The sequence below is a fragment of the Phocoena sinus genome, chromosome 1, assembly GCF_008692025.1.
Source record: "Phocoena sinus isolate mPhoSin1 chromosome 1, mPhoSin1.pri, whole genome shotgun sequence".
In the NCBI taxonomy this organism is placed as follows: domain Eukaryota; kingdom Metazoa; phylum Chordata; class Mammalia; order Artiodactyla; family Phocoenidae; genus Phocoena; species Phocoena sinus.
In genome coordinates, this window is record NC_045763.1 from 57,460,468 (window position 1) to 57,476,718 (window position 16,251).

Consider the following 16,251-nt stretch of genomic DNA (forward strand, 5'->3'; position numbering starts at 1 on the left):
GGGCCACTGCTCTATCCTATTTCTGGGAGGCTCTCTAGCAATGCACCCTGAATCCTGGAGAGTCTGGCAAAGCATGAGAAGGATGGCAAGAGCAGCAAAGAAAATCAGGGTTTTGGGGGGAGGGGGGTAAAAAAGATAAAGAAGGAAGAAAGAAAGAAAAGGAGAAGGAACCCTAATATTTGTGGAGCATGAGTTTGTTTGCTTGTTTCATTTGACTTGCTTTGTGATACAAGAATAATGCTCAGTTTGACCATGGAAAGCCTTTTCCGTAAGTTAGGCCACCTAGATTGCTGTTCCTAATGGCTATGTGACTTTTGGCGAGTGATTTCATCTCTCTGGGTCTCAGATTTCTGAGGTGGAAAAATGGGAGGCCTGGGCTGATTAATCTCTAAGAGCTCCTCTGGCTGTAACTTTCTATAGCACCGCCCAAAGGAGTTGGGATTCATGCATATATTTGGTGTCATATCTGAGCAAGGGTATCATCTTTGGAGGGCCTCCTGGGGCAGGGAAACCTAAAGCAGAAGGACTGGTTAGGGACCTGGAGTAAATGACTTCCTTCCTGGAGTGCTACAGCATCCGGGAGGCTATGCATAGGGAAATTCCAGGCCATCTGGATGTGAGAATTGCAGTCACCCACGAGTTATAGGAGCCCGCCTTCCAGAGATAGCATTACGTCACTAGGTAGCTCATTCTGACCTGGAAAACTTCTCAGTGATCATGGGGGTGCAGGCAGGGGTATTCATACAGAGACTCAGACCTTCCTTTCTCTCCCTCTCCACAGGAGGTCTCCAGCTGCTAGTCAGCCATCTGTCTCCAGAGTCAACCTGCCAGGTAAGCCGTGTCATGAGGCTTATCTCCATGTTTCAAAATAACAAATGTGCCTCTTTTCCAGAACCTTTTGTAGAATAATAGCATTTGTTTGCACATCACGGCCCTCCAAATAGGTAGGTCTCTTGGTGACTTTTTTCAAAGGCAGGCTGGAGCTTTACTTCACTCCATGTGAAACCAAATGAAAAGCAGTATGAAATAATTTTCCCATCCTGTGCATGCCTCGGCTTTCAGAATGTGATGGATGTGTGGTCATGCTGCTTCCCAGAACAAGAGCAGGAGTGCAACTATGACCTCAGCTTGCCGGCCCCAGTGAACTCCAGGAGAGCTAACCTCAAACGTCCCAGGTGCTCCCACATTGGCCTGAGGGCCCCATGGTGAATGTTAGTGGTTTTCCTCTTAGTGTCAGCTATACATCCCAATTGAATCTACATCCTTTCCAGGTGTGAAACCAAAGGCTCTTTCCAGGTCACAAATCATTTCTTTTGGAGGTCATCCAACTTTGTTCCTCAAAGGTGTTTTTTGTAAGAGAAACCTAACCTCTCATTTTTTTTTAGTACTGTGCATACGATTTTCATGTGGAGTTGAGAGCTGTGGAGAGGAAGGGCCACCTTGAAGGAACATCTTGGAGACTTGTTGGACATAAAATTCTTCTTGCCATAAGATGCAACCAGTTAGATGGCATTTTTGAAAGTGCAAAGTGCAGTTTTTCCTCTTTAATCTGTCCCACTAGTATGGCAGTGGATTTGAGTAGAGCCACAGGACAAACAGTAAGATGAGCTCATGCTGAGATCATCTAACACCTAATGTTGCCTCATAGGTTTCTGTTTCCCTTTGCTTTATTCTTATGATCTTCCATGCTCGGATGTTGTGTTTTCTTGCTAATATGATGGCCATACATATAACAGAAATAATACAAAAGTCCAACTTTTAAAAGAAGAGAACAAAGGCAGTATGTTCCATTGGCTCACTGGCGTTTGAAGTATTAATGGTACATGCTTTAAAACATATGTTTGTGAGAAAATATTGAGAACAAGAATAAAAGTAAAAGGAAGATATTAAGCAAAGTCAAGTTTACCTCTAGAGCCCCATGATATGAAATAGAAGAAAATGGTACTCTATCCGTGGACTTTAAAAATGTGGTGTGCTGATGTACTATGTCCTTTAGAAGTTTTATAAAACGAAACGGAATAACTAGAGTGTTTGAACATGTAACTGGTGTTACATGCTAGAGATCAAAGGGGGTGGTTTCGAAACTCCTGTCATTTCATCATCTTGGCCCACTTGTGAGACACCATCACTACCATTTCTATAAGCCAAATTTACTAAGATGGTTTTGACAACAAATCGAATATTTAAGCTATGTTTTCTTGTAATAAATACTGACAAACATCAGGAGAATATGTGATATTTATGGTTCTATAAATTAGCTCATTAGCCAAAGATGATGTTGGAAAGATCATGTTGTGATTATTGGCACAGTAACTACAGCTTGGCAAGTACAGAGTCTCTTGCTAAATTCTTTTAAAACAATGGAGCAAAGAAATGACAATACCACTTAGGCAATTTGTTTTTGTCTGTCTTTGTGGCAAACTACAAAAATTCTGACTTTTCATTGAGCAGAGAATGTAGCGATACCAATTATTACATAATTATAGGTTTCAAAACCTTCTTAATGCTTAACCACAGTCAAAAAAGGAAGGAGGACACACACATCCTGTGTTTTGTTTTTATTATCAGCTTAAATAAATAAGTCAGGCAGATTTTTCCTGTTATTTTAATATTTATCAGCATATGACAAAGAGGTGTGTTTAAATAGAAACTTTAAAGGGGAATGAAAAATAAGTGGCTCACAGCACACACAAAAAATGAAAGCTGCAGTGCTGCTTTAAAAAATGATATAGCGTGGTGATGAGATCAGGTTTTCATTTATTAGCACTGATGCTGAACTCATGTATTTCAGTTGAAATCTAAGATAAAAGATACAAGAAACCACAATAATTTAAACAGATTTAACAACAACCCAGTTTGTTGGGAAAGCCTGGCTGACTTAGGTTACTGTATTCTTGTGTAAAAATCAAGTTTACGAGAGAGATAGAGAAAAGCCAGAGGAAAGATTTTTTTTTTTCTTTTTAAAACGTTTTTTAAAATGCATCTAAATGAAGGAAATGCAATTCATTTTAAAAGTTAGTTGTCAAAAACCATGGTTAAATTGGTACATTTGCCCTTACAAATTGATCATTAACTGAAAAAATTCATAGGGGAAGTCAAAGCAAATCTCTCAGTCTGCAGTACCTTTCTCCTCACGGTTTAACCAAGCTTATTGTTTTTAGCTCTCATGCTACAATACAGATTTCCCTCTTCTGCAAAGGCATCCAGATTTTTTTTAAAAACTCAATGTAATTGCTCCCTTTTTTGTGCTATGGAGAGAATTCCATTCTAGGATATACTCCAATTTGTGGCTTATATGTTTCCTCCATTGGAGCTCCTTGAAGGCTGGGACTGTCTATACCTTATTCCTCTCTTTATCATATAAGATACTTTTGCACAGTTATTTTCACATAGTAGGAAGATAGGTAAATGTTGAATTGAGCAGGAGAACTGCATAAAGTTTAAGGACTTTATCTTAAGGAAAATGCTCATAAATTAAATTTTAATAATGAGTCAATATTTTACCTCCATGGCTATGAAAAGCCATGCATGTTTTTACTGTTAAAAATCAGTTATTGCATTGAAATTGAAAGAAGTTCGAGACACATTCTATAACTGCACTATCTAAATCTATATATTAGTATGGTCACATAGATTTTGAACAAAAAAAGTTAAATCGAAAAAGTTAGCATTTTATACTTTAAATAGGAAAGCCAGAGTAAAGTAATAGAGGATTTAAAAGCCAGAAAATATAGCAATGTGGAAATCATATGCTCCCACATTAAGGAGGAAATGTAGTAAATCCTCCTGGGGGTGTTGAAAATGTTAATGCTGTGGAGTTTAATGAGCATCTCGATTTTTATCACATTTTGCCTTTTCCCAAGCATGAATTCCAGGCCTTCTCTACATGATATGTAAGGATTGGAACAGAAGGGAAAAAAAAAAAGAATTGAAAAAAGAACACTCCAGACAAGGCAGGAACTTGATAATGTATCGAGGAACTTGGGTTCTGTCATCTATACACATTCAAACTGGAAAATTGAAGTAATTCTCAGGATTTCAGGCCCCCAAATTATTTTCAACAGGAAAAAAAAGATAATTGAGGAAAATCACTGTGTGTGTGTGTGTGTGTGTGTGTACATGATTGAGTGTGTGCATATGTATGTTGTATGTGTAGTGTGTGTGTGTGTGTGTGTGTGTGTGTAGGATAATTGTCCCACTTTTCCCACCCAAACCATCCCTTGCTTTTGCATGCATTTCAGTAGTGATCATGGGTATGTCATGAAAGTAAGAATTTACTGAAAAGATAAATTATCAAGTGTTCACTGCCTTTACGAAATGATCATTTGCTTTGCAAAGGATTAGAGAAGTATTCCTTTTAATGACCAGCGCTTCTGATTATTATAAATGTGACTTGATTTTTAATAATATGTATCATATATGGAACATTTTAGCAGCCAAATCAATGTGTAAGGTGGAATATTCTACACTAATTTTCTTCTTCCAAAGTTTACTAATAAACGTATTGAGCAGGAACATCACCCATGTAACAGACAAGATGTTTTGAAGAACAACCCCCAAGGCCATGGGTCATCGGAAATGACAGCAAACCATACAAAGATGACTAGAGCATTGCCTTGAGGACTTCAGGCTAGACTGCTGCAGACCTGAAGTGTCTCTCAGCCTGGGTATGCACAGCCTCGGCTCATAATGGTTTTCAACATCAGTCAATTAGCTGTATTTCAGGAAAAGCCAGTGTATGGAGAAATAGGATGAGACAATACAGGGCTTTCCAGTAAGTCTGAAATAGCTGGGCCTAAGTGAGAAACAGACTTAATTAATATTTTTTAGTGCTCATGGGAATCCATTTCTTCTAATATGTGTCCTCTAGGTCATTCTGGGGAGGAAATGGCTTTTTACCGGTTGATAAAACAGAAGAGACTTTCTCCTAAGAAGCCTGTTTCTCAGTATGAGTTCCTCCCATGTCTTTGCTTGATTATGAATATTCCCCTGGAGGTTCATGTGTGTGTGTCAGACGCAGGGTCTATTTGAGGAGTAGACAAGAGGCTCAGTGAGTTACCTTGGATCTTAAGAAATTCGGAAAGTCATGACCTTGATTCAGTTTTCATTCTTTGCCAGAGCAGCCAGAGCCTAGGCTGAGAGATGGGCTGTGTGTGCACCAGTAAAGGGCTATCTGAGAATGACAGCAATGGCCTGAGAGCTGATCTGAGTCAGATGACTGGAAATGAAGCCCAGCTCAAGCAGAACGTTTTCTCGCTTTCCACATTAAGCAAGAACTGTCAAGCAGGGTTACAACACTTACAGCAAATACTAATAAAATCAATCTTGTTACCAAAGGCTATGGCCACTCATGAAAAAGGAGAAATTGGAGGGAATTACAAACAAAAAGGAAGGAAGGAGCAAGAAAGAGAAAGAAAAAAAAAAGAAAGAAAGAAAAAGAAAAAGGGAGAGAGAGAGATAGAGGGAGGAAAGGAAAAAAAGAAAAAAACAAAAATATCAGATATTCTTTTTCTTTGTTCTGAATGCTGTGTGGCCTGAATTATTGGGATAATTGCCTTAGTTATTCACCTTGAGTATTTAGGCAGTCTGCATACCGGACGATAGGGCAGATGCACTAGAAAAGTCCTAGTCATTCGGAGAATAATTTCAAAAATGGTTGTCTTATAAGAATTGCTTTTGTCTAAATTAGCCCTCCTGTTGTAAGTTTACCTCAGAGCATCAACATTAAGCTGTTTATATGGATTTGCAATTATTCCATATGCATCTAAAATTAGGTAAGTGTAAGTTGCAAAAAAAAAACATTGACAAGTCAACTAAAGTGTGAATAGTTAAAATGTTACCCTTGAGCAAACGTCACCAAAAATAATACCCTGCTCATTAACTGCTATTCCACTATTTGGAAATTAATTTCTAAATTTAGTGTGAATGTTTCTTAGTATTAAATGGAACTGATGAGACCCTTAGCATCTCAACTCTCACTTGCTGCCTAAAGACTGGAGTTCATTCCGCCTTGATTCCACTTCACGTTTTTTGTACTGCTGAGCAACAGCATCCACCCACCCCCCTGAAAGTTGGAATCATGCATGTTAGTAAGTATTTCAGTTATGCTATTGACGTCAATGGAGTCATTAAATAGATTGCTGGCCCTCCCAGAAGCAAATCACTGCCAGGGACCTAGATACAGACACGTTTTTTACAAAGACAACCATCAGGTTTTGCTATAGCAGTGAGCCAGAGAAAGGGAAAAGTTTATACTGTAGCAGACCTATCTCCAAACAGTTTCTTTCTTTTTTTTGCCTCTTAGTTCCGGCCTTTCTTTCTCTTTGGTTACAGTAAGCTCAGACAAAGCTTAGATATTGTTGCCTGAGGGCTTTGTGTGCAAAAGCATCTCCTGTCATTGAGACCCTAAAGGGAGACACCCCACTTTTAAAAATGTGTCTCACCTTTAGCTCTGCACAGCCCATCCTGATGTTTATCTGGTGACATAAATTATCTAGGCAAATCACTATTGTCTACCCGTAAGACCGTGCTTGATAGTTCCCTGAATACAGTTTCCTGCACATGTACATGCACGCACACACACACACACACACACACACAATTTTGCCCTGTCTGTTGCTTCTATGTGTCTTCTAGCCGCAGCCTGTCATCTATGACTCAACCTCTATGCAGCCAGCCGGCACTGTGCTGTGGCAGCACCGGGGCTCTAAAGCAAAGGTGGAGGACGAGGCTGGGAAAAAAAGCTTCCCTTGTCTCAGCTGCTTCATCCGCAGAGCCCCGCAGGAGGCTGCCCACGTGCCTGTGTCCTCCCAAACCCCAGCTGCTGCCAGCCTCAAGCCTGGTCATGCAGCTCCCAGGCGTGTCAGAGAGAGCCCTTCAGGAAACATCTGTCTGTTTCTGGGTGTTCTTGACAGCTCTGTTTACCTGGACGGCCCCAGGAGTCAGAGCCAAATCCTCCCCTCACACCTGGAGTCTCCTGCCTCCCTCTCCCAGGCTCAGAGTCAGGGAACCATCTTGAGCAGACAGCTTTCTTCATATCCGGTTGTCAGAATCTACCATGTTGGTTCAGCACTCATCTCCCTTCTCCACCCTGTCCCTTTCCTCCCCGCACTCCTTATCAGTAAGTGTGTACATACTTATCAGTAAGTATGTACAGGAATGCTAGACATCCAGCCACCTTTAGTAACCCCTTTGGGTTCATCTGGAGGCCCAGACCCATCCCTCCCTCCACCTCTCCTTCTTTTCCCATATTCCTGGCTTTGAGTGGCTGTTCACTATCCTTTATCCTGCTCTTCGCCTCCCGCAGACAATCCTTGTAGTCATTTCCTCTAATCGTACACCCTCCTTTTCCTCCCCATCTCCTCTCCTTCAGTTTAGCTCTCCATCTTCCCTTCCTAAACCATTGTGGTGGCCCTCCAACTTGGTTTATTGTGCTCAGTCTTTCCCCACTTCAATCCACCTTCTATTCTGGTACTAGAATTATTCTTCTAAAACCCAATTATGTTGTTTTCTGAGTTGGTTAACCTTTACTTTTGGGATAAGATCCTTACTTCTTACCAGGTATGCAAAGTCTTTCAGAATTTGTTTCTAATTCCTTCTTTGTCCTCACCTCCCCCTTTAACCCCTGGCCCCGTGCACAGCTAATGGCTGAGATGCACTGAACTTACTGTCCCTCAAATACATCAGGCTCTTCCTTGCCTTCCTGCCTTTGTACATGCTGTTCCTTCTGCCTGGGCTGCCCTTCCCCGAAAATATCATTCACATATTCAGCTCAGAGATTTTCTTACGTTGTCACGGTGAATGAGTTCTTTATACCATCTGATTATTGGACTCTAGAGTCTGGATTAAACTAAATATAGAGTCTCAATCCAGTGCCTGATATATAGTATATGCTCAGTAAATACTACTTCCTTTACCCATTCCCATCTGGAAAGTGCATTTCTTATCCTTCAGATCTCAACATATACGCCATCTTCCACAACTCATCCAAAACCACTCTCAATTATTATCTCAGAATCTCAATTATTGCACTTGTTGTATTATGCTGTAATCTTTATTTTAATTTTCACCTCTTCTAAACTGAGAGGGTCCCAGATAAAGTATGAATCCTCTTTATATATATCCATAATTTATAGCATAAGATCTGGAACATATTAGATGCTCAATAAATGCTTATGGAATAATCAGACAAAAGGGTGAATGCTTGTTCCTGAATCAAAAAGGATTGGAAAGGAGCTGAGGCTCATAGTTGGCTTCCTTCGGCCTGGCCTAAATATCTTCTAGCTCTCAGGCATGTGCCCAGTACCAACATCCCTGGATAATCTTGACTGCAGGTGACTTTCCTTCACTCAAAGTGAACTCTTTATTATCCATCACTTCAGCAAGAAGCGACAGTGTTAAAAGAAATGGAAAAAAATGAAAATGGCTATATGTGACTAGTTTCTTGCACTATACTATGCTCTTCATGTCTAGCACAGAGCCTGGCACAAAGTAGGTACTCAGCATATTGAACTGAATTGGCTTGGGATCATGGGTCGGCCCTTTAGACAAGTTACTTCTCTGAGACTCAGTTTTCTTATCTGGAAAATGGGTATTTTAACATTCTACTCTTAAAATTGCAGGAAAGGCTAAATGAGAAAAGCTATGTATAGGGATTAACAGTGAAGACTCTGGAGCCACACTGCCTCTCTCAAATCCTCGCTCCACCACTGTGTGATCTTGGGACAGTGTCCCAGTTGCCTCCTCTGTAAAGCTGTGATGGAAATCGTACATATCTCCTATGTTGGTTATAAGAATTAAATACATAAACACATGTAAAACACTTAGAGTAGCTCCTGGCCCTTAGAAAGTGTCAATATTGGTATCGATGTTATTAGTGTTGTACAACACACTTCCCACAGCACCCAGCACAAAACACATGGTCAGTGTGTGACAGGTGAGAGCTCAGGCCTGCTGGCATCAGTAGGGAACAAAAACAAGCCTTGTAGAGATCTTTCTAGAAGGTTCTGATCACGTTCTCTTTCATAGTAATACAATCTAGAAGGCAGTCTTTTTTTGAAAGATTCTTTCCCCCTGAAACCACGAAAATCTGATTTTATGGAAGTAGATTTAGAGCTGAAGATAGGAGTCTCCAGGACATACAGTGGGAAGCTAAGGGAGCTGGGGGCAGAATGCAGCTGTTACCAAATGTAACAGAATACCTCTTAAAAACAGAGTGTGAAGAAGAAAGTCCAATTAGCATGCTGATAAGCTGGATCTTAGTCAAGTGAGAGTTTTCTTTTGTATAAACCTGAGAGGACTTCACTTTATAGGATAGAATAATTGCAGCTACACAACCCATTACGGTTGTATGTAAAAACCATGTTCAGGATTGGGCACACACCTACACGGGCACAGGTGCTTCAACCCACAGAGATCAGCAGAGAACAGCAGCATAAGGCAGTGCAGAGCTTCTTTTTGGAGAGAAGACAGAACCTACTAGCAGAGTCAGCATCAGAGAGGGCTTTGAGTCCTATTGGGAAACTTTTATGCCTCTCTCAATACCCCCGTGTCCACCTACTCCCTTCTCTCCTCTTTATTGGGAGGGAGGGAGATGAGAAGGAGCTCGGGTTGGCCTAGAAAAGGATGAATGTGGACACTGGGAGCTGAAGGAGGAAGGAAGAGGACCATCTAAATTCCCCTTTCTCCCTCCTGCATCTGCAAAACCACTTGGTCCCAGGCGGGCAGGGTGAATTCATCTTGCTTGCTTCTCATCTGGCCAGCACTTCATGGAGTTGCCTCCAGAGCTGTTCTCGGAAACCAGGAGCATTTCAGGGAACAGCCCTTTCACCAGAGAGAAGAGAAACAAAGCAGGGACTGTCCCCGAGAAATAGAGAACAGGCAGCAGAACTCACTGGATCTTTGTCTTGGTTTATTGTCTTGACTTACTCCCAGCTAGAGCTATTGACATGGACCAAAAGTGACCCCTCGGAGGTTTGTGTATTTTTCCCATCCCCTCTTTGACTGTGTCCTCGGAGCGAGCTTGGGCCATGGCGATTATCCAGCTCATTTGATCCGTGGAGGCAGCCAGGTCAGATAATGCAGCCTTTGCCCCTGTCCCTCAGTTACTCTTTGGGCTTCACATTCCTGGGGTCTAGTCTGGCTAGTGCTGCTTGTCTAGTACATTAGATCATTTCCAACGCCCCACATGCCTGCCTCTGATTGCAGGAGAAGAACTCCTGTTCCATGCTGGGCACTGTGCTCGGCCCTCTGCAGACATTATTTTCTCACCAACTGAACTGTTTTGCCAATGTTATTGTCCTTGTTTCACAGATTTAGAAAAGGAGGCTCAGTGGGTATATGGGGGCTTACTCAAGACACACAGTTAGTAAGTGATTAAGTCCGAACTGAAACCTAGATCTGTGTTTCTTGAAAACCCATGCTCTTCCCTCTAATCTAGACCACACCGTCCTGGCCTCCCCACACTGTAAACCTCGGATGTTATAACGAACGGAAAGGGGGTGGTTAGAATTTCACAACAGGAGAGAAACCAAAGGAACTGAGTTATCTGCAGCCTCAATAAGTACTATATAACAGAGAATTTCCCTTAATTCCTTTGTCATCTATCCCTTTCATTGTAACGTGTAAGTCTTGAGAGAAATGTTTCATATACGTCCATTATTCATTTATTCAATAAACATTTATTAGATGCCTACTGTATATGAGACACTGTACTAGGCACTGGGGATACAATGAGAGAGAATTCAGAGGAGAGAATGAATTCAGACCCTGAGCTTGTGGCGCTTACTGCACAGGAAATGTCAAATAAATAAGTACATGATTATACATTTGATCACTGTAATGAAGAAAAGTACAGAATGCCATAATATCGCCTCATTTTTTCACCCGTGAATGTGGGAATAATACTAGTTCTTCCCATAAGAATTGTTATAAAATTTAAATGTTATTGTAAGTAAAGCATTTAGAACATTGCCTACCAACTAGTGTTATTTACTGTTTGCTCTAATTATCATTATCATTGGTTATGGTTGGGATTAATGTAGGTTAGGGGATGGGGAAGCCCTTTGTAAATACATGACTTGGACTTGAGACCTAAACACTGAGTAGGAGCTGGGTGGGTGGAGACAGTGACTAACACCTAAAAGGTGCTACAGCCAGAGACCTGGATTGATAGAGGGACGGCGAGGCGCAAGGCCAGAGAGGTCCAGAGAGGCCAGATGGGGCAGAGCATTTGTAAGCCATGGTTGAACGTGTAGCTTTTATTGTAGATCCAGTTGGGGAGCCGGTAAAGGATTTTGAGAACAAGGTTGACATGATCTGATTTGAACTTTAAATACAGTACTTCCTGAACCACAAGTCTGGGCTCGTGCCACACCTCCTATGTGCTCCCTAGCACCTGGGCTTTCTCTATCAAGATATTCAGCACCTGGGCTTCCCTGGTGGCGCAGTGGTTGAGAGTCCGCCTGCCGATGCAGGGGGGACACGGGTTCATGCCCCAGTCCGGGAAGATCCCACGTGCCGCAGAGGGACTGGACACGTGAGCCATGGCCGCTGAGCACCTCAAAAAAAAAAAAAAAAAAACGATACTCAGCACCTGCCCCTTCTGTCCACCTGCACAGTTAAGAAGGCAACCTCGGAAGGCAGACTGCCTGAGTTTAGTTCTGGTTCTATTCCTTTCCTTCTGTATGATTGTAGGTAAGTAATTCAATATCTCTGGGCCTTGGTTTCCTCATCTGTACAATGGGGAAAATAATAGGACCTTTGGCATAGGATACTATTGTTATGAGAGCTAAATTAATTTATGTAAAGTGTCTAGAACAATGGCTGGCACTCAAAAAGCACTAAATAAATGCTAATATTCTTAACATATTGTAACTGCCTGTTTTCTTGATGGCTTATACCATTAGCTGTATGGTCAGTGCCTGGCACAGGGCAGGTGCTCAAAAATCTACTGAAAAAAGAATTAACAACGAAAGAGAGGTAGTGCAATGAATTGTAAGTAAAAGGAGAACCATATGGCTGTTCTACTCATGGGAAAATGGACTTCCTCGAGTCAGGGGTGGATTCTGATAAGGAGGAACTTACTTATGGGGGGACAGAGAAACTGGATGACTCTGCAGCTGCCCGGTTGCTCCAGCTTTGGAGAACTTGAAACAGTGGGACAAAAATTTGTTTCAGAATCTAGGTTGCCATCTGCACAAAAAGAAAATTGGGCTCATGAAAGAAAGCTGTTTCATTTTCCTAGGCTATGTGACTGTCTCTCTGAAGGCAAAGGCAAGGCTGACCCTCCGGAATTCTCTGTGTGCTCGCTTTGGAAGGACAGTCCCACCAAAGAGCCAACCATCCTATGAAGAACTTGACACTGTGATTTCCTTTTCATCCCTGCATTGCTAGTAGGGCCTCAAGCTAACAGAGGCTCAGTTCTAGGAAGTCAACACACGCCTTAAGTGTGGTACCTAAGCATGGAGAGAGGCTTTTCACATGTTTGTTTGGGCAGTCTTAGGCACTCAGCTCCTTTACATCTCCATGCAGAGTACCTGCCCAGACAAACAATGAATCCTTTGGCTCCCTAAATGTGCCAGCTCAATGCCATGTGCATGTGTGCGTGCGTGAGTGCGTGCACATGACGGTTCTTTACTTTTTTATCCCAGGGGAAATAAGGGTTCTTCTCATGCCTTTTGTCAACACGATGCGTCTCTGTTTTCACTGAACTGGTTTTCCATTATTTCTTCCTCTCTCATCACAGTTTTGGCCAGCCTGTCTCTCTTTACCCTCAGAACGTTTCTAGGCCTCCCTCTGATTTACCACTCTCTCCACGCCCCTCACACTTCCAAATCACCTTCCCTGCAGTCCTTTTTTTTTTTTTTTTGGGTGAGGGGAGGCCACGCTGTGAGACTTGTGGAATCTTAATTCTCTGACCAGGGATGGATGGAACCCATGCCCCCGACGGCGGAAGCATGGAGTCCTAACCCCTGGACCACCAGGAAATTCCCAGTCCTCTTAATCTGACTCAAAAGTTACCTACGGGGCTTCCCTGGTGGTGCAGTGGTTGAGAGTCCACCTGCCGATGCAGGGGACACGGGTTCGTGCCCTGGTCCGGGAAGATCCCACGTGCCACGGAGCGGCTGGGCCCGTGAGCCATGGCCGCTGAGCCTGTGAGTCCGGAGCCTGTGCTCCGCAACGAGAGAGGCCACACAGTGAGAGGCCCACGTACTGCAAAAAAAAAAAATAAAAAAAGTTACCTATGGAAAGCCTCTTGCAATTAGTCCTGCCTAGTGTCAGAACTGCCCACTCTAACTACATTATATTGGACTATGCATGTTCTGTGTTGCTTTTTAAAAGCATCCTAGTTCTTTAGGCCATGGGCCTAAGTTCTTTCTACATCATTCATCCATTTGTTCAGGTTTTAGTGTATTCCTTATGCTACATTTTTTTATTATGGCCTGTCTCCAAGCCGGTGGAGAGGGGAAGTACTAATGTGAATAAGACACAGAATCTGATCTTGATTGCGCACCACGTAGAAAGAAGACTCTAGAGAAAAAGCTACATGAAGATATGTTCCATATCAGTCAGGATTCTCCACAGAAACAGAGCCCGTGGGAGACTCTATTTACACGTATACACATACATACATATGTATATGTGACTTATTTTGAGGATTTGGCTCATGTGATTGTGGGGACCAGCAGTTTGAAATCCACAGTGCACACCGGAAATTCAGGCAAGAGTTAACGCTTCAGTCTCAAGGCAGAATCTGTCCTTTACCCAGCAACCTCAGTTTTTGCCCTTAAGACCTTCAACTGATTGGATGAAGCCCACCAACATCATCTGAGTCATCTCTTTTACTTGAAGTCCACTGATGGTAGATGTTAACCACATGTACAAAATGCCTACAGCAACATCTAGATCCGCGTTGATTAAAGAGCTGGGTCCTAGCCAAGTTGACACATAAAACTAATCATCACAGGGACCAACCAACCAACAAAAATCTCATCTTGGGAATCAGACCAGAATTATGCCCTGCTCTGCTACAAATAAAGTATATAAGATCCAGGAAAATAAAAATCTTTACATTTCTTCTGATTAATCGAGACTATTCTTCAAAACACAGTAAAATAACCATTCCTCTCAGCTCACAGAAATGTTTTGAAAACCATATGATAGTTTTGAAAGACCAGGAGTGCAAAGTGGTGGGATTCAGAACCTGGGATGGTGGCCAGGCAGCGGCAGCACACTGCCTCAGTGCTGGTGACACCGCATCAGCATCCGGCACGTTGTTCTCTCTATTGAGTGGCTGTGAGAGAAAAGAGAAAATCTTGGGCTTCACAGGATGTACAATAATGCCAGTTAATTTGTGCCCCATGTCTAGAGACCACAACCAATGATATTAGACTTAATAGGGAGAAATATCTCAAAAAAGGTTAATTTTGGCCTGAAATATCTCAGGGTGGTGGGAGTGGAGGAGTGAGGTGGGAATCCTCTTTATGTATATTACTTATTTCCACCAAATGGGGTTTGAAACATTCATGTCCTCTTACACAATTTGGAAATTTTAATACCAACCCTATTCTCCGGGTCATTCTTGGGACTCCTTCTCAAATGTGAGTTTGAACATCTCCATTATCTCCATTTCCCCTCTGAGTCCTGTGCTCCTGTCACTGAGAAAGCATGTATTCAGAGCTGAAGCCTCCAGCCCCTGGGCAGAGCACTTTGCACCAGGCAATTCTCCATACCCTGTTCACAGGCTTGTGTTCACCAGGGTTCCAAGTGGCTGCTCTCACCTCTGCATCTCAGTAAGATCCCCAGGTATTTTAATCCTAAGGCACGTGGCTCCTGTAACCCCTCCCAGTCTGGAATATCTCAGACCTATGATCCTGCCTTCAAGGTGCAATTTCCTCCTAAGTCTCACTGATCTTTTCATAAAGAATTGCTCTCAGCAAATTATTTAACTGTTGATACTTTCTGGAGTTTAGAGAATTAGCATCTCACCAGGTTCCTTTTCCCCAAATCTTACCTTTTCTTCAGGTCTTGAGTAACTTGTTTTACTCAACTTCTAGAAACACTTACCTCTACCTCCTCTTTTTCTACGGCACTGGAATGTGCTACTTCTCATCTCTTTCCTAATTTTGTTGGAGGAATTACTTATTACCCTCCCCCCCGCCCTGACTCCTCAAGTTTCTGTGGAGGGAATTCACTCCAGTCTTTGACAGAGAATGGTCTTTCTTCACCATTCTGTGCTACCAGGGCAGAAAGCAAAGACAGATTACGGTGGGTGGAATTTGTAAGAAAGATTTTTGTGTCCATGAGCCATTTGCCCCGTTAGAGATTTGGCAGAAAATAGAAGGGGTTTCTCTGGAGAGTGACTCATTCTGCCTTCCCCTGTTGGAAGAGCACTTGTCTAGATAGATGTAGAAAGTTTAACTTGGGACTCCATCATTCAGCAGAAGGGTGGACTTGGTCGATTCTGAGATGTTTCTGCATTAGGAGTATCTGTGAGAGAACAGTGGTTTGATCAATTAGTTTCAGCTCTACACTGCCCCCAAAGTGTGTATTTCCAAAGAGCTCTCCATAAAGCACTTGTTTCAATTACAAGGCATGGGAGAGAAGTATTAACATACTATTAGACCACTACTAAGTAAATACTGTATTTACTATTAGGAACTCTGCACATGAGATCTCTTTTCTTCTTCAGCAACCCCCTATAGAATCCATATTATTGTTCCTTTTGTTAATCAATGAAATCCTGCCTCAATGAGGGTAACTAGCAGTATAATTGCACTCAATTAGTAAGTAACAAAGCTAGGATTTGAACCCTGGCTTGTTTGACTCCAAAGCCTATATACTTGGCACTAGCCCTCTGTGCTATCAGGTAAGTACAAGTGCCTCTGGTGATGGCCACACAGGTACCTGCCTAAAAGGTACACACACCCTGGGTTTGGTGTTTACATCTGCTGCTTCAATCACGTTCAGCTTTCTCTGGACAATACCCTTTTGTTCCTGTGCTACATTTAATCTATGCCTTACTCTGGATTCTAGGACGAGAGAAAATCTAGAGGAAAGTGTGATTCAAGCCCTTGTCTCCCCTCAAGGAAATCACTGAGCCAGTGGAGAGGTGACAGTCTTCCTCTGTTCTAGGAATAAGTCCTCTTCACTGAAGGATATTTCTTTTGGGTATTGAGTAGGACAACCTGGCAGGAAGAGGAGGCAAGGGAGAAATTTTAGGACAGAGCAGAGTGGTGGGTCAATTATCTC

General features: G+C 42.4%; 1 protein-coding gene across 2 annotated transcripts in view; it reads left to right on the forward strand.

Moving 5' to 3' along the window:
* Window positions 1–16,251, forward strand: part of PDE4B (phosphodiesterase 4B) — a 614,195-nt gene that overhangs the window by 504,914 nt on the left and 93,030 nt on the right. For both annotated transcript variants that reach the window (XM_032626205.1, XM_032626214.1), the window contains one exon: window positions 782–831. In XM_032626205.1, the coding sequence (XP_032482096.1) occupies window positions 782–831 (50 nt within the window). The remainder of the gene's footprint in view (window positions 1–781; window positions 832–16,251) is intronic.